Source organism: Acartia tonsa, chromosome 4, assembly GCF_053477335.1.
Source record: "Acartia tonsa isolate MP-2025a chromosome 4, ASM5347733v1, whole genome shotgun sequence".
Lineage (NCBI taxonomy): Eukaryota > Metazoa > Arthropoda > Copepoda > Calanoida > Acartiidae > Acartia > Acartia tonsa.
This window is the reverse complement of record NC_137263.1, coordinates 52,540,337-52,566,387: the sequence shown is the minus strand read 5'-3', so window position 1 is coordinate 52,566,387 and position 26,051 is coordinate 52,540,337. Positions and strand designations below refer to the sequence as shown.

The following is a 26,051-nucleotide window of genomic DNA, read 5'->3' as shown; positions in this document are numbered from 1 at the left end:
TATAAATATTAAATAACTATAAATAAATAAAAAAAATCTTTATTATAAATCAAAGAAGCGTTTTAATAAAGTAACAATTTCATTATTAAGCTTGTCACTTTTAAGATTATTAAATGCATCAATAACTTCTCGGCTAGGATACGTGTCCAATTTTCGAATAAGTGTGCGCGAGAGAATGCCGCACTCAATGCTGGAGAGTACACTTGCCTCGTGTAGTTGAGACATGGCGGGAACTAGGGGCATCAGCAGGTACAGAGGACAGGGGACGGAACAACTGAATAAAATCTTCAGCATCATGACCTGGGCAGCTTTCATTAACTGATAAGACACATTTTCGTTCTTGTTACAAACATTCAGCAGCTCCTCAGCATCTTAAAATATATTATTTTATTGCTTAGTAGCGAAGCTACTCAATACTTAAATTTGTCTGTCTGTCCGTCAGTACGTAGAGCAGTGGGGGAAGAGTGGTTTTCTCAGCTACTGTTCATGATAGACAGCTGATGTTATTAAAGAAGATTCAATTTACCGACAAAGGTCAAGTACATAATTTATTTACTTTGTAAGTTGGTCTGCTAGTCATGCGACAAAAATAATAACATTATTTTAGAAATCTGAAAGGTTTCGAGATTTTCTAAAATAAATATTTTTTAATTATGATCAATGAACATCTGCTCTATAACTCACATTGTCCGTTTTTCCATCCATGATTTTTGGGCTTCGCATTCTAAGGGTGTTGTTAACCATATTATCTTACTATTTCATTATAGAAAAGACTTTAAAAGCAGTGTTTCTTTGTCAAAAATCTATTTTAAAATTAACCTATTCTTCATAAATAATAAAACTGGAACCTGCTTGTGAGATGTCAGCTGTTACAGATTTAATTTTGTTGAATATCTGTTGTGTTTGTCCATGATAGTTTGTTTCTAGAAGGTCCACATCACCCTTCAGATAAAGTTCTCCCATCTTTAGCATACCAATCTAAATATGACAACAAGGTTAAATCATGTCATTAAGCATTTATACTAATGAAATTAACCAAAACAAGACCTTCGGAACACCCCCAGTGAGTTAGGGGACAATGGGCTGTTTATTACACTAGTCCCCAAAGTTTTAATACAACTGTTTTTTCGTTGTCTTAACAACTTTATGGACTTTTATTGAATTTTGATTGGTTGGTTCAATAAATTGAGTGTCCAAACACAGTTCACTCGAAGCGACAGTAAGAGAAAAAAAAATTCCCACACATAAGGCCAACTGTTTCTAAAATGTCCCTATGAACATATAAAGGGGGGGGGGGGGGTAAAATGTGGTGACTCGGGCCACGACATACCAGCAATTTTATTTTGGGTGCTACTCCCTTAGTTTTAGAGATAATTGGATGAAATCTTTTGGGCTGGGTCACTAATTACCCCAACTATTGGTAACTTTCAAAAAAAACGGCGGCGGGACCGCCGCTCCCGCCGCCGTTTTCCGCCGCCACAAAAAAAAACATTTTTTATTGCATTTCTCGCCGAATTAGGCAATTTGGAATCATTTGAGACCATGTTTTTTTTCAAAAATTTTTCCCCTAACAAGCAACTTTTTCAAATTCTCGTTTATCAAGGTATATCTTAAATACAGTGCTACTCCTGTGCTTTTAAAGATATTGAAACAAAATCTTTTTAGGTTGGTAAGTAAAAAATATTTGAATTAAGAAAACGGCGGCGGGACCGCCGTCCGCCGCCCTTTTCCGCCGCCACCGCCACCAAAAAAATTTTTTTTATTGCATTTCTCGCCGAATTAGGCAATTTGAAATCATTTGGGACCATGTTATTTTTTATTTAAATATTTTTTACTTACCAACCTAAAAAGATTTTGTTACTTACTTTTTTTACTTACCAACTTACAAACCTAAAAAGATTTTGTTTCAATATCTTTAAAAGCACAGAAGTAGCACTGTATTTAAGATATACCTTGATAGTCCCCCCGCAGGGTTGCTTGTAAGGGGAAAAATTTTTGAAAAAAATAACATGGTCTCAAATGATTCCAAATTGCCTAATTCGGCGAGAAATGCAATAAAATTTTTTTTTTTTGGTGGCGGCGGAAAACGGCGGCGGGAGCGGCGGTCCCGCCGCCGTTTTTTTTGAAAGATACCAATAGTTGGGGTAATTAGTGACCCAGCCCAAAAGATTTCATCCAATTATCTCTAAAACTAAGGGAGTAGCACCCAAAATAAAATTGCTGGTATGTCGTGGCCCGAGTCACCACATTTTACCCCCCCCCCCCTTAGTGGAAAAACGAAAATCTTAAAATGAGGCCTTTTTGAGAAAATTAGATTTGAAAATTTCAAGTTCAATTTTCATCCCCTAGGAGTTACCGCCAAATCATGGCAAGAAAAGCAAAGACTATTTATTTAAAATTTTGAATAAGTTTGCTTTTATAAAGTTCTTCATAAAACCCCTCCTAAAGGGAGTTAATTAATGGCCATTTTTATCAGTTGCTTTGCTAAGGTCACGGAAATTCAGCCTTAAATAAATCATATACATAGAGGTTTTATGAAAGACTTCATAAAAGCAAAGTTGTTCAAAATTTTAAATAAATAATCTTTGCTTTTCTTGTCATGATTATGCGGTAACTCCTAGGGGGTGAAAATTAAACTTGAAATTTTCAAATCTAATTTTCTCAGAAAGGCCTCGTTTTCAGATTTCAAGTCTTTTATACTAAATTTATATGTTCATTGGGACATTTTAGAAACAGTTGGCCTTATGTCTAGGAAATTTTTTTTCTATTACTGTCGCTTCGAGTGAACTGTGCAAACCTTTCAGCCACTAATTTCAATCTACAGAAAGAGTAATTTTGTGTATTATCATTGGGGATGTACAATTAAATTGTACATCAATTTATCGGACATTATTTTATCCCCTGATATCCCTGGGATCACCCGAGATGGGTTCTCAAAAAAGAATGCCGCGTTTTTTCGACATTTTTTAGACATTGATTTATTGAACGAAGACCATATTGTTATACAGAGTATACAACTTAAGAATCCAAAATTGAAAATTATTATTTTAGCTATTTGTATAATTCGCTTTTGTTGGTACGGCCTTCATAGAAGAAAAACAAATTATCTTCAATCCATTTTTGCTGCATATTAATTAATGCATCTTATTAGAGCTGTATTAGACATTGTACAAATGGCTAAAATAATAATTTTAAAATTTTGAATTCTTAAGTTGTATACTCTGTATAACGATATCGTCCTCGTTCAATCAATCAATGTCGAAAAAACGCGGCATTCTTTTTTGAGAACCCATCTCCGTCAATCATTAATAGGTTATCCAGAAAGCAAATAAATGTACATACCCAAATGGCTCCAGGTATATTGTTGAAGGTTGATTGGATTGGATTATCTTGATACCAGCTAAACACTGATGAATACATCAGTTTCGCCTCTTCCAGTTTATCACTGGTCTCTTTAAGATTGATAAGTCCTACAAAATTTAATATATTATTGTATTCTTAATTGTTTTATCAATTTTGTTTAAAAATCAAATTTTGTTTAGGGACGATAAGAAATGCCTTTTGCAAGATGAATTCAGTATCAAGTTTATTGCATATGCTCATTTAAGTTATTTTAAGAATCTCTACTCAACTTGCTTATCCTAACCTAACCTAAATTATAGGAAGTGTTATTGTATAAAATGTGACTTTGACACACTGAAAAATCACAAATAACATCATATTACAAACAATTTCCCGCGAATATTACCAAAAAACAAAACTGGTTCGAATCTTATAATTTTTCGTTTTAATATTAGCGTAAACCTGTCTATAATACAATGCGATAAATAATAATTACTATATGTACCTGTAGCCAAATAATGAGCAAGGCTATAGCATATTTTCCCAGGCAGACGCAAGGACTCCAGACCTCCACAAGAATTCATCAGTTCCAGCACCTCCAAAGGAATCAACAAACTTTGATCATCTTTGCATCCTTCGGCAATGTCATAAATATGTTTAATTTCTTCACTGCTGTAGTGATCGTTGATGTCAGTCGTTTCTGGTGTTAGTATTGATTTCAGGACTAGTAAATTAGTTGTAACTCTTGTAGGCAGTACAGCGTATTTTGCGGATAATTTCAGGTGCAGTTTTCTATCCATCTGAAATAGATTATCCAGAAGGATTGATATCTGGTCAGGTACAGATGTATCACAGAATATTTGCTCCAGGCACGAATCAAAAACATCTTCTAATGATTCCAGGGTACATAAAATATTAAGAATCCTGTTATACAGTTTGTTTCTCTTAATACTGTTAAATGGATCATTTGTTAGCATAAGCTGACAGGATATTACAAACTTAGCTTGGTCTGCTGTGAGTTGGTCTAGTTTGACCGCTGTAACATGTGCCATGGCTCCTCTCAGTCCACACAGCCATTTTATTTCAGCTCTGCGGTTGAGTTTCATTTCTGAGTTAATAGATTGATAAACTTTGTGAAGATTTTCCAATGATTCTACTGTGGTTAAGCTGTAATGTTCAGAAACTAGAAAATCTCCAAGCTTGATGCTTTTTCCATCCTATGTAAAACAAAAATAATTAAGAATTAGGTAATGATTACAATAGGCAAATTATGTCAAGGGAAGGGAGGGGACATTGGGCTGTTTCTTAAACTGATCCCCAAAGTCTTATAATGATGTTTTCTAATTCGTTGCCTTTTCACCCTTAGGAACTTTCATTTATTTATTTATTTTAGTATCCAAACATTTCAACCAACAATTGTAATCTACAAAAAGGGGTAATTTTGTGTATCATCATTGGGGATGTACATCTATCTATTGGACATTGTCCTATCACTTTTGTCCTGACATTATGTAGAGTCTTTAATTTAAATTCTTGAAGGAATTGAATTACCTGTAATGTTATTTCTGGATTCATAGTAAGGAGCGCAGCACACATAGGAATCATATTATCTTCCAGTTTCATATCCTTGTCTAAAAGACAATGCACCACATAAAGACGACATTCACTATTCTCTAGAATAATATCAATCAGCTGATGTCGTACACCCTCACTAGTGGTTGCACTGATGACGTCACAGGCTTTGCTCACAATACTCTGTAGAATATCAGCTGTTTCTCTGTCTTTGTGGATTGTTTTGTAGGATTCTATTGTAGACAAATACAACACTCCTCTGGAAATATTTATTGTTCAAGCTTTTGTATGAATAATATTTTGATGAAATTTTCAGGATATTGTTCATTATTTTTTGGTGGGATTTTATATTAACAAGAATGACACCATCCATAAAAGCGAAGCTCTGAAACGGTAGGAAAAACGAATATTGTCAGAACTGTAAAAGCAGAATATAAGCAAAACTTGTTGCAAAACTACTTAAAACAGGATAATGTTTGCGGGCATAATTAAATTTTAGGACTTAGCTAAAGAGCTGCTTCGCTAATGACATTGTACTTCGTTGTCTATGAATAAGTATTCCAAAAATCAGATAAGAAGATTAATCATATCATACAACACGGTTGGTTTTTTATTAAATGAATAAGTTAGGGTACAATGTTTGGCACTTTCGATATAAGTAAATGATAATAAAAAACCCATAGAATGCGATAATAACTTCAGAAAAATCGAAGAAAATAGTTTAAATACTTAATTAACGTTTTTAAGTTTTTCTTCAAAAAGTTTAGATAAGATGCCTTTAAAAGTCGTCTATGATTTTGTCAGGGATAAAAATGTAACTTTAAAATAAGAATTTCAACATATTTTTTCAATTAGTACAAAGTAAAATTTTGAACATTTTATTGATCAGTATATTTTTTAAAATGTGAAGTAGAAACCTGAATATTTTATCATGAAAATTGTGTTATGATTTGATTGTCTGCTAGATTACAAGAAAAAAGATACTGACAGAACTTGTTGGTTCTTTAAAAAAAATTAGGTAGATTACTTTCAGAACCCCTCTTTTTGCAACGTTATTTCAATAGAACAGAGCCGTAGTCTTAGTGTACTCAATATCTAGACAGCCAACCATTGTTTTAGAATTGTTCAATTTTTTTAACTTCTGATAAAAACAGAATTAATGGTATTTTTGTAAATATTATACCTCCAAGAAATGTCTATACTTCCCAATCATATGTTGTGTGATATTTAAGAGGAATTATTTTGATATAATGTCATTAAAATATTCGTTGAAAAAAGTGCTATTCTAGCTTATACTTTACATTTTAATGTGTATGATAATTCAAAAAAAAAGATAATGAAGATTTATATTATATTTAATTGTTATAATTATAAAGAAAAACCTGGAAACAGTAAAAACTGACTTTATTTTATTGACGTAGGGAAAATTTTGTCAAATATTTGAATAAAAAAACAATATTAAACAAAATAAATTATTTTTAATATAGTCACAAAAAGGCTTAATGAGTTTAGGAAATATTTCATTCACTAATCATGTCATTTAAACTCTATTACACAAAATACAGTGTAAAAAGATGTTCTCGTTTTAATTTTAAGTAATTTTAAATGCATTTTAATACCTTTTAATGATTTATTTTTTGAAACATCTTTTTATAAAATGTTATTGATTTTTGAAGTTATATGTTAAAATGTTTTTAAATTTTGTTAACATTTTGTTTTAAATGTAGAAAATTGGTAATTCTAAACATTCAAAAAATGATTTTATTAAATTTTCATCACTTAAATTGCATGTTTGATGAAATTTTCAACTGATAATTCAAGAAAAATTGTTTAAGTTTTATTATATTTTACTTTGAAATGTTAAAAAATATAATTATTGTCAAAAATGTGGAAGTTATACTTTCCTTAAAAAAATACCTAAAACATGCAAATTAACACGTGTAATGAGATTTTTTTTCTTTCAGGTTTAATTTTAAGTAATTATTGATATTTTTTGTAAAAAGGATTTTATATAAAAAGTTTTAAAACTCAAGTTATGTAGTGGTTCTAAAAAAGGTTGCGAATTTATGCAATTTTCTTGCAAAAAAATTTTCTAGGATTTTAAAAATAGCAAAGGGTGTTATTAGACGTACTTACAGATACAATTGCAAAGTCATTTTGGCCAAACACTAAAATAAAGTTTTGACATCTGAGGGTCCAACCGTGACAAATAGTAGTTGTCAAAAAAAAGTTAAAAATCAGCATATTTGAATGGACGTTCTTGTAACGATTATATAGTTGCTACGCTTCTTAAATCATACATTATTGTTATAGCAATCATTATGCAAAGTTTTAAATTGATAGGACAGTACTACCTGTTTCAATTAAAGAAAAGGGCTAACTGTCCCGGAGGGACGGACGGTCCCCAATTATAGAAAAGCTTCACTTTTAAAAACTATGTAGTAGTATGAACCAACATTCCTGGCGTTTGAATACGAAGAATCCGGGTTTGCACTTTCACTTTCCTGTTGGGCCATAAGTTTAACAAGGATAAGCCTCAGCTTATTCAGGCTGGAATCTATTTCTGGCTGGAAATCTGGCGGCAGGTTGCACAGGATGTCAAGTACTTCGTTTACTGAGTCTAGACTTGCAATGCTAAAAAAAATGATAGGTATTAATCCTTTTATTGTAATTGAATAATAAAATTGTAGAATCGAAAATAGAATAGGCGAGATAAGTTTTTTTTATAAAAACTTGTATTTCTTGCCCTTTACAGTCATACAAAATTATAAAAAATGCGATGAAAATGGCCAAATTTCATGTATACATCCAATTTCTGCATAGAACAACTAACGCAGACAGATAAACTTTTAGGAAACCATTTTTTTAGGGGTCCTTGGGAATATACAAATGACGAGTAGTCTTTAAGCAGTTGTGAAAAAGGTAGAAACTATCTATATACTTTTTAAATAGGTATTCCCTTATGATCTCGCTATGAAATGCTATGAATTTTAAAGTAACCATAAAATTACCTGGTATTAGCCTGGCCACCACCATGGATAGCTGGTACACTCGGGGTGTACTTGCTTTTCAGTTCACCAGAAATAAATTCTTTATACATGTGGCCAGCAACCTAAAGATACCTTATTAACACATATACTTTTTTCTAATTCTTTTTTTTTAAAGATCATGTTGCTTCTCGGATAGGATCAACAATAGATGTAGAATAAACGTGGATATTATAACAGGGGAAAAATGGTCGTCAAATAAGATTTCTAACATGGAAATCGTCTATTGGTCAGAACGGTCATCTAGTAGTAGGGAGGGTATGAGGTAAAGAGAGTAAAATGGGGGAATCGTTTTTTTAGCCCACTGCAAATTTCACTTTATTAGAGAACATGAAAATAAACCAAGTAATAATATATCTAGGTATTGAAGCAAAATATCATAAAAGTTGAAATTAGGGGAGGGGGAGGGGGGATATGTCCAATGATGAAAATAGTCTACCTTGCCACGACTGTTGAGTGCTTGAATGAGTTGTTGTCGGACACTACTCAATCTATCATCCAGTGGACAAATCATCAGAGCTGGCAACAGCTGACTTTGATAAAATGGCTCCCTAGAATAATAACATTTTTATTCTTATTAATCTATGATTTGTATCTTAATACTCATGGAAAATCATCTGTAAAACGATGCTAAACATGATTTTTTAGCATGGCTGAGAACTGGTTCTAATCCAGCGGATATTAATCGGTTCCAAAGCCATACCTACTGAAGAAAGTTTCTTAATTTGGTGTGATTTTTATAATAATAATAATAATAATAATAATTTATTTTCTTTAAGGTGCATATAATTAGGGCGGGTTACTGATAAAGGTTACAATGGTTTACTATAATTTCTTCCTGAAAAAGATTGCATGTTTATAATTTTAATAATGATTTCTTCCTGAAATAGGTTGCAAAGTTATAATCTTTCATATATATTATAATAACTTTATCAGGTGATAGTTTAATAAATGATTTATAATTTTAGACCTTAGCTCAGGGCTGTAGTGAACCTACTCCTTCTCTGTTCACCTACATAATATTTTTTTTTGCTGACATGTTTAATACAATTATGAACACTGAGCAGCTGAGCGGCGAGTGGTTGGCTTAACCTCTGCTGAGGTTGTTGAACCGCTGGTTTTCGCGGTGCTTACCAAGTCGCAACTTAGCTATATAATAAAATGTGACAGTTGGTGTGACTGTTACGATACATGATACATAATAATTACTGGGTAGGCTATTTGTGCCATTATGACAGATGTTCCACTTTAGAATAAACGGGCTCATCCAGGGTAAGACCGGTACGATTAAGTTACCAGTGCCGCGGAATTTACCGCGTTCCCAATCCCGTCTTGAACTGCGGCTTCCACCGTCCTAAAGTTCCCTGGATTAGATAAATGTTGAATTGAGTTTTTTTTTTTAATCCCGTGAGATAAAAAATCTCACAATTCTATAGGTAACCAGTTGATCCTCCTCCCAACCGTTTACTTGAGATTCCTTACATCCCTGTATGGTTTAAGAAAATAAATAAATGAATAAATGAATGATAACCACTTAAGAATACTTATTATTCAAATATTTACTATCCGCCGGGTTCGACATGACATTAGAATATATTTTAATTGTTAAGTTTTAATTTTGCAATAACAAGGATACCTAGTTACGAGAGGCGTGACTAGGTACCTAAGAAAGTAGATAAAAAAAACAAAAGAAATGAAAGAAAAAGACCAAAGATAAAGCCTAAAGATAAATAAAAATGATACAAATAAGAATTTTGTAAGAACAACTAATTTTGTGTAGGAGTTGAGTTTTTTAAAGTAAAAAAAATAATATTGGGTTCCGGAATAGAAAGTTCTATCGATCAAATTCTTATTAAGTTAAAATATGATAAGTTAAGATAGGATATTGTATGATTGGTTTGCACACCATTATTGAAGATAATTGATTATTTATTAATTTAATATTAAGTTAATATGAATTGAAAGAAAAATTTTTAAAGGATGAAAATAGAAGATATTAACTTGTTTAATCTTTGGCACATCAGTTTAACGTTATTGTTCTTTGATAGAGTGATTCTCTCATGTTTTATTTAGATGAATTTATATGAATTTATAGGAACAAATTTGATATAGACGTGATTTGGCGGCCGAGGGCACATTTTCTCGCTGCGGCAGCTAAGACCAGGCTTAGCTGTCTGTCCAGATTGAGTTTGTTGCGACGCATGCAGTCTGCCGCTCCTGTCTTCGAGGAGAGGATTGCTGCATGCGTGGAATTTTGCTCCAAGATCCTGTGCGCTCGGCGCGCCAAACCACGCCCACTTATACAGTTGAGTAACAGACGGTAAAGATAAAAATAATAGGGATTAATAGACATTGATATTGATAGACAGTTTCTGAGTGATATCCTATATTTTTCTTCTTTGTCAGCCGATAACAATCGAGTCGAATCTAGCTTCCGATATAATTTCGAGGCTGCTCCACAAGAAGCCAGCGGTAAACTATCCCATTTGATGCATTTTAAACTAGAATTTCTGGGAACTTATTTAATTAGTTAAATTAAGGTTAAATTTGATAAAGAAGAATTTAAGAAAAAATAAGTAAAAATAATAATTAGAGTAAAATGAATGACTGTCCTAGAAAGATTGAAAAAAAACATCTAGTTACTTTTGTTACTGATTTATCTGATTTATCTAGAATCTAGAAAGTTGAAAAGATAGATATTTTTGTTCCCTTGCTTTCTGTGTAATATTATGTTGTAATATAATATAATATCAATGCTACTCTACAACAATGTGATGTCTGTCCTATAGCAGTAAATAATATATAAATGTTAAATAATAATTATTAAGCAAAAATTTAATTATAAGCAAACATTAGGTGTGTAAGGGAGTATGTATACGCCCCCCCCCCCCTCCCCTGGTATAGGTTCAGTCCTTACAGGACTTATACCTAATATTTTGAGGTTGTTCTATAGCAACAATGTGATGTCTGTCCGTTCATTTGTCTGGAAGGTCCTATAACAGTAAATATGTAAATGTGAATATTAAGTGGGTAAAGAATTTTGCATACGTCCCCCCCCTCCCTCCCCTGGTATAGGTTCAGTCCTAGTATTAGAGAAAACTTACTTAAACATGGATGCTTCGATTATTTTGGCAGGAATTTTCTTACTTTTCTCCCAATCCAAAATTAATTCTAAAATAATTTATATTGTTTATTTTCATATTTTTCTTTATTTTGCATTTTTCTACGTAAGTTTTAGTTGATTTAAATTAAAAGATGATAAAAGAAGTTTAGTTTTGAAAAAAAAAGTCTATGAAACCTTTAGCAGTAGTAAGAACATTAGCATTCAACTCATTAACAGCATCTCCTCCAGACTTCTGATTGGTCAAGTCAAGCAGGTGTGTACGCGTCAGCTGTCGATATGTCTCCAGCTTGGTCTTTGCCGCGTGACTTGTGCACACGTTTTTCAGCTGTTGTGACGTCAGCTGTGCGCGCAGAGCGTATTCTGGTTCTGTTGGAACAATCTGGTAAAATCATAAAAAGATCTGATATATTTCATAAAAGAAAGAGACTGTATAATTTTAGTTTTTTACCCCACTAGCCCTTAGATTTAGATATAATCATATACCTGAGAGATTTTACAAAAAGAATTTGATTGATAAATAAAAATAGGGGGGAGGTAACTTTCGCAGAATTCCGTATATGTGTGAGTTTTAAGATTTTTAAGAGTAGAACTCAAAATTTTGTATAGTAGTTGCTCTAATATGGTACAATATAGAACTGTGAAGAGACGACGGCAAAACCGCCGCTGCCGCCGAAAACCGGTATATCCCGCCATTTTTTTCTCTCTAAATTACGCAAATATAAATCATTTAAGACAAACTTATTATTTTCTGAAAAAGTTGACCTTTTATTTGCTCTAAACACCTATTTATACCTAAATTACATTATGTGTTTATACCTAATTTTGGCTTATTTTTGGTATGATAAAAAACATAACTTATACCTGTATTAATTGATCAAGAATAAACTCGACATCAGTAATATTTCTGATAACAACTCCTTCTTGAGAAGATTCATTTGTATTTGAAGCAGCTGATGAGCTGGCACAGAATTTATTATTGAACCAAGCACCATACGAGGATGTGGCCTCTTCCAAGCTGACGTGCCTGGCAACTAATAATCCTAGTAAAATAGATTTATTATTGCTTAGATCTTAAACCAGATTTTCATGTTCTCTAATGAACTAATGAACGAATTGGCCAATAAACGAGTTCCATGTTAGGAAACTAAATTGATGACAATTTTCCCCCCGTCATAATATCCACGTAGGTGTATTCTAGCTTTTTTCAGTTTTTAATATAATAAAATTATTCTCCCTAACCTGCAAGTAACCCATCCTTGTTCTGATTAGCCACGGCTTCCCTCAAAATTTTCACAACAACATCATCCAGCTGAGCGGCCAACCCACCGGAACTGGACCTGGCAGTACTACCCGTCCTGCTGCTGGTGCGCAAGGACACTGTAATCATAGTCAACAAGGTTGCCCAATTGACTTCTGACCGCCGGAGGACACGCTCCACAAGACTGGAAACTTCGTCAGGATCCAGAAGATTGTCTTCAAAGATACCCTGAGTTTTGAAAATATTTTTATATAATAAGTTTAAAGATTTCTCTTATTTCTATCAGTAAGGAGGGAGGTAAAATTGGACTGAAAAATATGCTGGTACCCAAACTTTTAAGAAACGTGATCGCTCAATGGTTGAGTAAAAAACATTAAGTAGGTAGGTAGGATTTTTATTTAATATTAAAAACTAAAAGTGTCTTTCGCCCAATATTTAATTTTGTTTCTCATCGTCGGGGATTTACATCAATTTATCGCCCATTGTCTTATCCCTTTAGATACCTGAGTGTCTATAAGCCATAAATCTCAAAAAAGGATGATAAGCAAGGTAACAATCGATACATTATTACTTGGATGTTAACTACATTTTCATGTACTTTGAGAAAATAATACTCGCAGCTGGCTAAAATAGCGATACTCCCCATTCCCTCCCCTCCTACTGGAATAACGAACTGATCAATAAATGATGTAAAGAAACAAGTGAAATTGACGACAAATTTTCTCATGTCAATATATTTACGTATATCCTATATTCATTAAGGTAACCTGATTTATACCTGGAACAGACTGGCCATACCCACACTTTCTTTAGTGTTGGTATGTAGTGTCTGGTGGGTTTCAAGAAGTGACGTCAATTCTTGGGGGTTACATTCATACTCGTGACGAACAGCGTAGCTAGAAATTAACTTAACAGTTAGGTACAAAACCATAAAAAATTAATAGCAATAGAAAGCATTTGATGATAGTAAAATTAAGATAAAAGATTGCAAATAAAAGCATCGATGTGTTAAAAAAAAGAAATAATATTAAGAAATGGTTCAATCATAACGTTTTTATCCTGTTTCCAAAAATATTTGATATTAAACTATATTTTATGTAGATTTTTAAGTATAATCAGTAGGGCGTTTTCTATTAAAGTTAGTGCCTTATTGAAAAAAATAAGGTGGGGGCGGGGGATAGATTCAGTTTATTACTTTATGTCAGTTTAGGTTACATTTGGTACTGAGTAGCCCCGCAGGGCTAGGACACTACAGGTGTAGGCACAAAGGGGTTAGGTAACCCCTCCTTTTTATTTACTTAAGGGGGGGGGGAAGTGCTCGACAAGCACTTTGTGAGAAAACACAAGTCAAGTTATGATCAATACCGACCTCAGAATGAAAAGTTTCCATTGTTTAGCCTGGGATTCAGGAAGTTGTAAGGCCCCCATCCAACTCAAATCAATTTCTTTTACTTCACCTTTCATAGTCATGTCTAAATATAAACATTTATGAAAAAACTTATTTTATTTTAATCTATTTCATTTTATTTTAAAACTTATTAGTATTATTTAAGTAAATCAAAAAAAATCTCAATTTTCTCACATTTGCTGCTTAGTTAGCCTAAATTTACGCAAGAAAAGTATAATAAGTAACAGCTGTACTGAAGATTGGGATTTCACCTATAACAATCAATGGAATAAGATTTGTAGTCAGAAATTGAGTAAGAGTTCATTATTTTTCATTAATGTTCAACAATAAATTTGCTCGTCAGAACTGCTTCTGGCCTCCATAGGCTTTAACCTGGCTTCAATATGATTCAATCTATCTGACCTTGCCTTTGACAAGCAACATAATGTTTTAGCCCTCAAATTTCTTTTACAAAAACTTTCTCTCCTATCAATCCAGCTGTTAAACTTCTTGATCAATGTTTCAAGAAATTGAAGTTACCGTCCCTGTCCTTCAACTTTCACAAGTATACCTCATAATACCATCACCTAAACAGTGTACCTCTCTCCACCCTGGTATAGCTAGACTTCTATTCTAGCTGGCTGACATGGTTCACCCAGCCTTTAAATCTTGATGGAAGTTAGTTTAGAATTCTGACCTTGTTTGCTAATCATCAATTTCACACACTTTTGACTCATTCTTCAAAGTTCTTTTCAACTTCCCGTTCTGGTACTTCTTTGTTATTGAACTTGTGGCTTACTTTTGCCATATGAAGGGAATACCTCAAGATTCAGAATAAAATTTCAAGTATTCTTACTTTTTACTTTCTTTGGTTTCCTATGAACCAGCTACTGTCATGAGAGACCTTTCCATGGGTGATAGCCTAGACTGCCATGCATCTAGCTACATGGTCTTTAAGACTCCCTTGCCTTAGTTACTTCAGCTAAGAGCTCCTGTCCTCTCATTCTCTATTACTCAGAAATTCAACATGGTTTCCGCCTACTCTGCTGATTGATATGCTAAAATTAGGCGGTCTATGATTCCAAATCTAACACCATTTGATAGACAAACTGCCCTTTATTCTTGCTTTGTCAATCCTATATTGTGGTCTTCCTGTTTAACATCTTCCTAGGTCCCTTTACTACTGGTAGCTTTTAGGAAGGGTAGTATTGATCTGCTTAGGACAGAAAACTTGCCTGTGTTTTATTTTCAAATTGGGTTTTAAAGTCACCATTGAAACCCACACTTAAATGAGATCCAGTTATGATCATGAGACCAGCATTCACATTTACTCTAGTCATGAGCTACTATCATTTTCTTCAAGCTACAAGCCAAGTGCTTTTCTGTCATTTAGCTGCTCTTACATTCAGGAGTCATATCAACACAATGTTTGAATACACTAACTTACAAATTATCCATCCAGCTTAGAATCCAATATGTATCTATAATCATTCTGTAGGTTCACCTATGAAAACCTTGTTATGACTATTACTTAATCTAAATAACACAGTTTGAACCACTTAAAACTCTCTTGCTTCAAAGAACAAGAGTATCTACCATGGTTCTCATTATGACATTTAATCAGTGTTAAAAGACAGTGTGTACAAAGGGCAGAGACTCAATTAAGACCAGCTATATTAACCTTCTGCAAGCTCTTTTAAACCAGGGACTGGTTGTATATTCAATTGTAGCCTTGTATATGTGGTATTATAGGACTTTGAACATGGCAACTTTGGTTATGGACATGTTATACCCCAAGCAGATATTGTTTTGATGTTGTTTGTATTAACTTAATTAGTGGAACCTCAGAGAGAGGTCTTTTCACAGCCAGAAACTATGTTTTAACAATATAATATGTCATGAGGCATGCAACAGGAACATGAAATATTTTTTTAAAGATAATAACATAAGCTGTTTAGTCATCAATTCAAATATTAACTTCAAATAACTCTGATTTTACTTCAAGACTACAAATCTTAGATAATTTAATTGATTCTTAAAGATTTTGTTATTGATGATAACACAGTCCTTAGGTTCAGCTGTATTTACTATACTTTTTTTGCGTAAATTTAGGCTAACTAAGCTGCAAATGTGAGAAAATTGAGATTTTTTTGGGAAAAACTATGAAAATTTGGTTATAAAAGTAATTTTCAAAAAAATCCACAAAAATGATCAGCTGTGATTTAACAAAAGTCATGTACTGAACCGTCATTGTCTCCCAGTCATGGCTACATAGGTCTTGTGAGACGTATGTCAAAAAAACCTGTTTCCTATCCAGGACACCGGTGCAAGGTTTTGTTTTTGATTAAATGTTAAGCTTTCATTTAATTTCTATTGGCATTTTTATAATTATTTCAAAGTAACACGATGTTTTAAACTTCCAGCTACTTTAGTACAACTATAATACAAAGTAGAACGATGTCTGTCTGTCTGTCTGTTTGTTTGTAACGAAGGATCTCTCTAACCGCTGAACCGATCGGGTTCTCCTTAACAGGGTAGCTTCTAATAGGTCCCGGGAAGGTTTATAACCATTTTATTGGGGGATGGGACACCCCCAACCCCCCCCAAAAAAAATTCTTTTTAAAACCTTAATTAAAATAGTGGGGTCGACTTACCCCCACCCCTCAATAAAAATCTCCCCCTCAAATTTAAAAAAAAAACTTTTCTTTTAAATCTAAAATACGAAAAATTAGGTTGATCAAACCTCGTGGGTCAAAGCCCCCAGAGGCTAGGGGCGAAGCTGCTAGTATTATATATAGGGTATGTCTTTTCAGTGAAGGACGGGGATATTGGAATGTTTAATACACTACTACACCCAAGTTTTATTATAACTTTTTCTTATTCGTTGGCTTAACAAACTTGGGGACTTTATTGAATTTTGATTGGTTGGTTCATTTCCAATTAAGTTTCCAAACGTTCTTATAAAAGGAGTAACTTTGTATATCATTATTGGGAATGAACATCAAGTTATAAGACATTGTCTTATCCCTTTAGATACCTGTTGTCTTCTGCAACATTTATGAATAACATTTAAAAAAGCTCACCTAAAACTTTGGTTAGCATTTTCTCCAGCAAGGTATGGGCACGCTTCTTACGTTGCTGATGACTGCTACTCTGTTAAGTAAAAAAAGTTTATATTGACCCAGGAATAAGGTATAGCCAAAAAGCGACAAATATCTAAATAATATTTGAGGAAGATAAAAAGGTCGTTTTTACTAGGAATCGCAACCTCCCCCCCCCAAAAAAAAAAAATTACCAAATACTTTTTCGAATTAATTCAAGCTTATAATGACCATACTTTAAGAGAGAGGAGTGAATGATTTGTAAAAATTTTGTTTCTGCTTAAAGGTCTTATAAATTTTTCTTCAAATGGAATATCACTGAACCAATAAATCTCAAGTATTGCATATCTAAAAAAGACTGACAAACAGACTGACCCTAGTTATAGAGCATATCCCCAGCAAAAAAAACTGCATTACCTTGCTAAAAGCAATCATAACCAGAAGTTCAGTAAGTTTATGTACAGCAACAATATCACCGCCTTCACCAACTTCAGTAATATCAGTGTTGCCATTTGCAGATTGTTTTCTTGGCTCACAAGGCTTTTTACTTTGCTTTAAAATTCGTTTTACAAACTCAACCAGGAATCTTCGAACTTTTGTATCCTGTAAATAAGAAAAAGTTTAGAAAAATTATCCTGTATATTTGTGTACAATAGAAATGGATGCAAAATATGCTTTGATATTATGTCGGGGTAAAAATTGTTGTCAATTTGGGGTGCTATTTACCCCTGTCACTTATTGGTCAGGAGGGGATGGGGTAATAAAGGGGGTTGAGGGGGAACGTTATTTTAGCCCACTACAAGTTTCACTTTATTCGAGTACATGATAATCTGGTGTAAGATCCAAGTAATAACAAATTCATTACAATCGAAGAACTAAAACTGTAGGGCTTATTTATCAATAATATGCATCTTTAAACTACGTACATTGTGAAAGTTAAAAAATGTACAGATACTTCTCATCAGGAAGGGAGGCTTTTTCTTTGCTTCTTACAATATAAGTCCCTAAAGTTTTATAATAACGTTTCCTTTTTCGTTGACTTAACAACTTTGGAGACTTTCATTGTATTTTGATTCGTTAGTTCATGAATTTAAGTGGTCTAGCATTTTAGCCCCTATTTGTAATCTACAGAAGGGGTAATTTTGTGTATCATAATTGGGGATATAAAAAAATTATCGGTCATTGTCTTAACCCTATTCACTACCACTCCGCCTCGTATTAATAAAGGAATAAATTTTGAAGAGTTTTAATTCTAAAATAGAGCTTAAGAGACCTGTTCTTTCCAGGTAAGATCAAGTTGAACTCCAAGTGGAAGAATATCAGCCTGATGCAGAGCCACAGCTACCTCTGGACTCTCCAGGGAAATATCAAACTCTGGGCCAGACATGAACAGCTGTTCAGGGTCGTTGTTCTCAAGATACCCCTATAGAACCAACACTTAAACCATAGAGAAAAAAATAAAAGAGAGGAATCAAAGCAACTAGAAGACGAAAATAGGCAGTGAGCCTAGAGGCCTACTCAGCGCTGTTGCCGCGCTAAAATTTATTGCTATTCCACTACTTTTCAAATGGGAGGATTAAAAATTATTAAAAAAAATATTTTTTTACTTTTTACTATTTCCATATTTAGGGCAAGAATATTAGATTAGATATTTTCGTTTTAATGTTTTAATTAAAATTTACATAGAATTTTATTTTTATTTAAAAAAATTTGTTCATGAAAGATGAATCCTTCTATTTCTAAAAAGGGGGAAATTTTTTTCATAATGAATATTCAGCTGATTCTGATTGCTAAATATCGCTTTTCTTTTTATTCACATTATTATTTATGATTTACTTACAAAAAGCCCTGGGCGGCTTTTGATTTTCGTCTGCTTCTAAATTTAGGGATGGGGAAGTAGTATTTTACCATGAAAAAGGGGTGAGTATTCATCCTCTTATCCTTTTTCCTTATGACTTAAACTTAGAGTTGGCATTAAAAAAACCACTTGGTTTAAACCAAGTGGTTGAAACCAAAAAAAACAAGCTTTAAAAAAAAAACCAAGGTTGGGATGGTTTTTAAAAAAAATATTTACACAAAGGCCTATTTTCCAGTTATATCTTTTTATAATGTAAATAATACAGTAAATAAGTGTCAAAAACCTAAATTACTGTATCAGCCAGGGTTGTCAAATCAGGCGGGTGCTTTTGGGCGGGCGGTTTTGGGCTGCCATTTATCGGGTCCTTTTGGGCACCCCCCGTATTGGGAGATGAGAAAAAGGGGAGGGGTGAAAAAAGAGGGGGGAGCATGCCTATAATTTGGACATTATTAAAAAAAAACAAAAAAAAACGTTTTAAACCAAAAAAAAACAAACTGGTTTGTTCTTTTTTTAAAAAACCTGTTTTTTTACCATCTCTGCTTAAACTTTGTTTTTTCCTTATTCTCAAAAAATTCTCTAGTAACCAACTTATACTTGTAAAAACGTAAAATATCGTTATACCTTTTTAAGATTGGATTAAGGAATCTCCTTAAGTTTGACGCCCCGCACAATTGGTTTTATTTTTTTATACACATGGACTATGCTATTTTTTTTTAACTTGAGGAGGGACCGGGAGTAGGTTTATGGGTGATCCACCAGAAAAAAAAATTGATTATCCCATCGTATTATAGACAGCTCCGCGGATATTAACATAAAAATATATATGATTAAAACCAGATTTCAAAGCCCCAAGGGCCCAAAGGCCCAGGCTAAGAAAAATGGTATTAAATATTGTCTAAAATACGATGCTATAAATGATTTTTAAGTATGGAAGAAAACCGGTTCAAATTTATAGTATATTAATCGGTTGCTGAGCCATACTTGGAAAAAAATTAATAATATGTTCTTTACTTAAAGTCAAAATTTGTTTACAGATTTAAGAACTGGTCCCTTGCTGGTGAGCAGGTTCATGATTTGTCCCAGCCTATGGAGTCCAGCAACGTTACGCTGACCGACAGCTATGGACAGGCTCTGCAACAACAGAGACTCCAATACATCTGTCAGTTCAAAGTTGGAAAATTCTTTGGAAAGCTTTATCTTCAGATTCACCCAGTTTATCAAAGATTCTAAGTCTTGGTTCTAGAAAAAAATATATTTACATTTTTTAAAGTAGGTACTTTTTCAGTCTAAAATTATTCGAATTTTATTAATGTTTTACTTCTCGCTTTAGGTTAAAAAAGATTGCATAGAAGAGATTTTAAAAAATAACTAAATTACTTGTAATTTTCATGCCGCTTGTATGTATTATAACTTTTATAGCAGTAGGTTTTGTCTTTCTTTCAGTAAGGCTTTCGTGTCTATTTTACGTTGAAAAAGAAATAGGATACATAGAAAATCACATAACACAAAAAATGGAGAAACGGTGTGTCTTTGGAACATGGTTAAATGCGCCCTCTAGCAACTAGAGCTCTATTTTCAAAAAGAAAGGAAGGGGGTGACTAGCCTAAAACTATCCAAAGGCTTTTAAATATAAAATAGCCTTAAACCATCCTCAAGCCTTTGTAAAGCTTTCCTAGTTAGAAGAACTCCATCAGTTCAATAGTTGATGAAAACCTAAGCTTCAGACAAAAACCCCTTCCAATTTATAAAATAGAATGAAGGAACGTATAACAGGTTATACAGGCCTTCAAGCCAATGACTGTAAAGTAGCTTTGCTGCTGAATAAATGAAAACTTGTACCTTCCAATTGATAAGTTCAGGTATTAGTGCAGAGAAATTTAGGCTATGACTGACAATTAAAACTCATTTGAAACTTGCTTATCTATAAGATTTAAGATTGGAAGGATTCCTAAAAATTTTCTCTTTAGTGAAGATACGTCTAGAAATATAATATACTCAATTTTTACCTATAACATTCTAATCGGAACATATTCTTATGGGAGTGTGAATAACATTTAATATAAAATATCTTTTTGGTGTAATTTCATAATCGGTACATTATTACTGGGATCTTACACCAGATTTTAATGTACTCTTATAAAGTAATACTCGCAGCTGGCTAAAATACGAAACCCCCATTCCATAGACGTCCAAGGGGGTGGGGGGGGGGAAGGGGTGATTACACCCCCCCCCCCAAATGAATTAGGATTTTCAATTTTTACCCCCCCCCCTAAAAAAAAATGCCTATATGATATAAAGATTACCCCCCTAAAATGGCACCCCCAAAACTTTACCCCCCCCCCTAAATAAAAAAGCTTGGACGCTCCTGCTCTATTCCCCTCCTACTGAATGAATAAATTGACCAATTAATGACGTCCACAGTGGCAAGCTAAATTGAAGGCAAATTTTCCCCCGTGAATATATTCAAGTATATCCTATATGCATTTTCAGAACATAAACAAGGACTTGTTCAGAAACACTAAGATTAAAAGCTCTGCCCAAAAGATCCTTTTGTTCTTACTCAAAAAGGGTGTATTTAATTGTAAATTAATATGGTACGTTAGGACTTATATCCAAGGTTTCATATTCGTTGGTTAAACCCTTGATTGTAGGTTTCAAAACTTAACTTTAATCTACAAAAGAGGCAATTTAGTTCTTCATAGGGGATGTACATCAATTTATCGTCCATTGTCTTATCCCTTAAGATATCTCTTGTCTTAACTAGTATGCCGTTGTTTCCTATGTCTGCTAGTTTTCAATAGTTTTAAAAATATTAGATGCTGAAATACCCAAGGCCACAATCGACTATATTAAAGTTAATAGACAAGTTTGATCAATGTTTCTTGTTATGTTTACTTACAATGGATATAAAATATACGTGGATATTATGACAGGGGAAAAATTGTCGTCTATTTAGCTTGCTAACATGGACCTCATCTTTTGGCCAGTTCCTCTATCCAATAGGAGGGGAGGGGATTAAGTAAAGGAGGTGAGTGAACTTACTCAATAATCCCCTTCTTACACAACCAGGGGAAGTTGCGTGATGTATTCAACTGAGAAATTCGAGTAATATCCATTCGCTTGCGCAATATTCGACATGAATTAATTTCAAATGATTCCTAATAATTTTGATATTATCATGATGTAAAGTCTGCAGAGAAATTTCTCCATAATTAACACAAGGAAACTCATCTAGAAGCTGCTCATAACTAACCAAATCCATTTTTATCTAAACATTCGAAAAAAAATCTGAAATCATTATATAAACAATAAAAAAAACATGATTTCATTAAAGTTCTATTTTTTTCAACAAAGAATAAAAAAAAATATCACAGATTTCATAGGATTATTATTAATGCAAAATTAAATAAGTTTAAATATCAATCACATCAACTTGCTTTGAAGAATTGTTTCTTGAACAAATGCAGCTGATCCATGAGAACAGCCTGCCTGATAGCCTGGAAGAATGTGTAGTAGTGATGGAGGTTGTGTAAGCTGAGCAACACCTTGCCCAACATCTCCCTGACCTTGACCAGATGGAGCAGGTAAGCAATGGTGAAGTTCCGGCAGGTGTAGCACGAACAACCTTCCACCAGCGGCCTCTGGGCAAGACGTAGCTCATCATTGTCAAAATTTTCTTCATATTTGGCGCGCGCTTCATTGATATTTATTTCTATTACATCATCAATGTTGGAATCTTTGATAAACTTGTTGTTAAAAACCAGGTATGCCTCACGCTCCGTGACTAGGCTAGGATATGAAGTATCAAAAATATCAACTCCGGCGGCTACAAGCTCAATAACAAGATCAGGGGGCGCGGGACCAAAGTAGAAGCGGGGCTTATCGCCGGGAAGGTGGAATATTGTTTCTAGAAAAGATTCTTTGATCTCTTCCCATTGAATATTGGCGGCGGAAGGACCGTTACAGTGGAAACCATCCAACAGAAATCCATCCACATTACGCTTGCTAGAATAAAAAAAATATCGGTTAATTTTGTTTGTAAACATAAAAAAGGTCAAAAAATAAAAATGTACAATGGACTTGTACTTGAACTTGACAATATATACATGGTTGGAGACCTCCCAATCTTAAACCAAAAGCGAAAAGCTTATTTTGAACTTTTGAATATGGGGAAGAAGTTTTGACACATTTGCGTAAACCTGGCACCTAGGCTTTATCTTTGGACTGAGAGGATAGGTTATTAATGATAAAATCATTCTTATATGATGAATTTCACGAAGTTTTAAGATTTTTTGGATAGGCCTCCAGGTGGTCTCTGTACAGGTAAAAATGATTTTTTTTTTTTTTAAAGTTACAAATCAACTTATAAAACAAACTATGCGTCTTTTTTCTTCAAATATGTGAATAATATTTAAAAAGATGCATATTTTGTTTTATAAGTTGACCTGTAACTTTTTTTTTCATCATATAAGAATGATTTTATCATTAATAACCTATCCTCTCAGTCCAAAGATAAAGCCTAGGTGCCAGGTTTACGCAAATGTGTCAAAACTCCCCCCCCCCTTATTTAAAAATGGATTCTTTTTTACCTTGTTTCAATTGCAGAAACCTTTCTAATTTGTGAGTCCCTACCACCCTCGATGGCCCCAATAACTGCCATATCAGGTAATTCTGTCTTTACCTCCAGAAATTCATCAAGGAACTCGACTGTTTTCTTAGCAGCCTAAAATATTTGTTAAGTTGTTTTTATCTTACTTCAAATATCATGCTCATATGTAGCACTAGAGACCTTGAACTATGAGATTTATTTCCGTAAAACCAGAATTCAGCCAATTCAGTAGGTTAAGCTAAGTTCAGAAAGGGGACAATCTTCATTCCACTGATTACAATTAACACACATTAATTTCTTGATTGGTCTGAAAAGTTGCGAAAACCACCCTCTTTCAAATTTAAATTTTCCATTTGATCCAGAAAAACTTTTTTAAAACCAAACCCACTTAGTATTACCTTATTGATCCTTTTCGTAGCAGATTCTGGTGGGGTGTCACCATCACAGAGTGCCACAACTAGATCAGGTTTGGCCACCAACACAAACTTAGTATTACCTTATTGATTCTCTTTGTTGCAGATTCTGGTGGGGTGTCACCATCACAGAGTGCCACAACTAGATCAGGTTTGGCCATCAACACAAACTTAGTATTACCTTATTGATTCTTTTGTTGCAGATTCTGGTGGGGTGTCACCATCACAGAGTGCCACAACAAGATCAGGTTTTGCAGCCAATACTAACTTAGTTTTACCTTATTGATTCTCTTTGCTGCAGATTCTGGTGGGGTGTCACCATCACAGAGTGCCACAACTAGATCAGGTTTGGCCACCAACACAAACTTAGTATTACCTTATTGATTCTCTTTGTTGCAGATTCTGGTGGGGTGTCACCATCACAGAGTGCCACAACTAGATCAGGTTTGGCCATCAACACAAACTTAGTATTACCTTATTGATTCTTTTTGTTGCAGATTCTGGTGGGGTGTCACCATCACAGAGTGCCACAACAAGATCAGGTTTGGCAGCCAACACAAACTTAGTTTTACCTTATTGATTCTTTTAGTGGCAGATTCTGGTGGGGTGTCACCATCACAGAGTGCCACAACAAGATCAGGTTTGGCAGCCAACACAAACTTAGTATTACCTTATTGATCCTTTTCGTAGCAGATTCTGGTGGGGTGTCACCATCACAGAGTGCCACAACTAGATCAGGTTTGGCCACCAACACAAACTTAGTATTACCTTATTGATTCTCTTTGTTGCAGATTCTGGTGGGGTGTCACCATCACAGAGTGCCACAACTAGATCAGGTTTGGCCATCAACACAAACTTAGTATTACCTTATTGATTCTTTTTGTTGCAGATTCTGGTAGGGTGTCACCATCACAGAGTGCCACAACAAGATCAGGTTTGGCAGCCAATACTAACTTAGTTTTACCTTATTGATTCTCTTTGTTGCAGATTCTGGTGGGGTGTCACCATCACAGAGTGCCACAACAAGATCAGGTTTGGCAGCCAATACAAACTCCTTGTACTGCTCTACATCTACTATATTCCTAAACAATAAAAACAAGGATGTGACATATTCTATGAAAGCGTAGCTCAATAACATGTCAGACAAATGAATATTAACAAATACAGTGTCAACGCTTTTCAGATATAATACCATCTAGATTCAAGTTTGAATATAAATTCAGTGCAGTGTAAATCTGTTGCATTCTATTTAAAATATAATAAGTTCTCAAGTTTAAGATTTTTTATTTTGGAGATGCTTCGCTTTTAACATTATGTCTAATCCTCCGATGAATCAATATTGAAAAAGAGAAATATTTGAAAAGTACTATATACGAACCTTGATGAAACTATTTGTCAATGGTTACAGGGAGGAAGGGAACATTAAGCTGTTTATTACACTAGTCCCCATTTAGTTGAGTGTCCATACGTTTAAACCACTATTTATAATCTACAGAAGGAGTAATTTTGTGTATGATCAATGGGTATGTACATCCAATTTATCGGTCATTGCCTTATCCCTTAGATCCCTGCAATGGTTACCTATTCTTTCCTCCCCAGACAGAGATGGCCTTGTTCTGATTATACCCTGTAGGAGTCTCTACACCTGGATCCTGTACGCTTACCACGCTCACACGGTCTGCCTCTCCAACAAAGGCACCAAGTCCTTTGTAAAAGATGGGTTAAGTTTCATGTCGGGTTAAGGTTAAATGGAAATTTATGAAAAAGTATTATTTATTTGTATAACTAAACAAAACTTATTTAATCCCCACCATAGATTATTTAAACAATTTACCTTTCTTAAATGACTTCATTACTTCTGTTTGCTTTGAATGGTGCTAAAAAAAATTATGTCTTAAAAATTATTAAACATATTAGATATTTTGTTGACATATTTGAATAAATCATTCATTAACAAAGCACTTAATGGTTCAAATATGCTGGGGCTGTGATTCAGCCAATTACCTCCATTTCATATTGCCGAAAATAAATCATTTTGTTGGCGTAGAATTGGCGTAAAACAGAACTGTTTGTCTGAATCCCATTCCCTAGTCCTTGCAGATGTAAAATGTTGTTTACCTGAAAAGGTAGCAGTATGCTACTGTTGGCTATATCCAAGAACTGTAAGGTTTCATTTGTTAAATGTGGAACTGCTCCCCCACGACTGCCTAACAACGGCCCCGGAGTTTCTATAAGCGGCCGGCTGCTTCGCACCTCAAGCACACCAGCTCTAGCAGCACTGGACAGGCCGCTACTGCTGGCAACTGCTTTTAAGGCAACATTCTCTATGATAAACTTCAT

At 34.0% G+C, this 26,051-nt stretch overlaps 2 protein-coding genes across 2 annotated transcripts; both read right to left on the bottom strand.

Annotated features, from left to right (window-relative positions):
- Window positions 1–23: 23 nt before the first annotated feature.
- Window positions 24–21,982, bottom strand: LOC145317729 (uncharacterized). The gene is made up of 20 exons (XM_080158949.1): window positions 21,850–21,982; window positions 20,529–20,579; window positions 19,742–19,928; window positions 18,105–18,256; window positions 17,249–17,434; window positions 16,814–16,883; window positions 13,713–13,815; window positions 13,122–13,239; window positions 12,325–12,571; window positions 11,947–12,125; window positions 11,260–11,464; window positions 11,066–11,132; window positions 8,401–8,512; window positions 7,926–8,026; window positions 7,379–7,548; window positions 4,894–5,177; window positions 3,848–4,559; window positions 3,343–3,470; window positions 849–978; window positions 24–371 (listed from the first exon to the last, which is right to left on the bottom strand). The coding sequence occupies exons 1-20, from the start codon at window positions 21,949–21,951 to the stop codon at window positions 43–45; spliced, it is 3,633 nt and encodes a 1,210-aa protein (XP_080015075.1). The 5' UTR covers window positions 21,952–21,982; the 3' UTR covers window positions 24–42.
- Window positions 21,977–26,051, bottom strand: LOC145317735 (queuine tRNA-ribosyltransferase accessory subunit 2). The gene is made up of 6 exons (XM_080158958.1): window positions 25,830–26,051; window positions 25,546–25,588; window positions 25,293–25,416; window positions 24,676–24,793; window positions 23,279–23,412; window positions 21,977–22,694 (listed from the first exon to the last, which is right to left on the bottom strand). Exons 1-6 carry the CDS (start codon window positions 26,049–26,051, stop codon window positions 22,118–22,120), a joined length of 1,218 nt encoding a protein of 405 aa, XP_080015084.1. The 3' UTR covers window positions 21,977–22,117.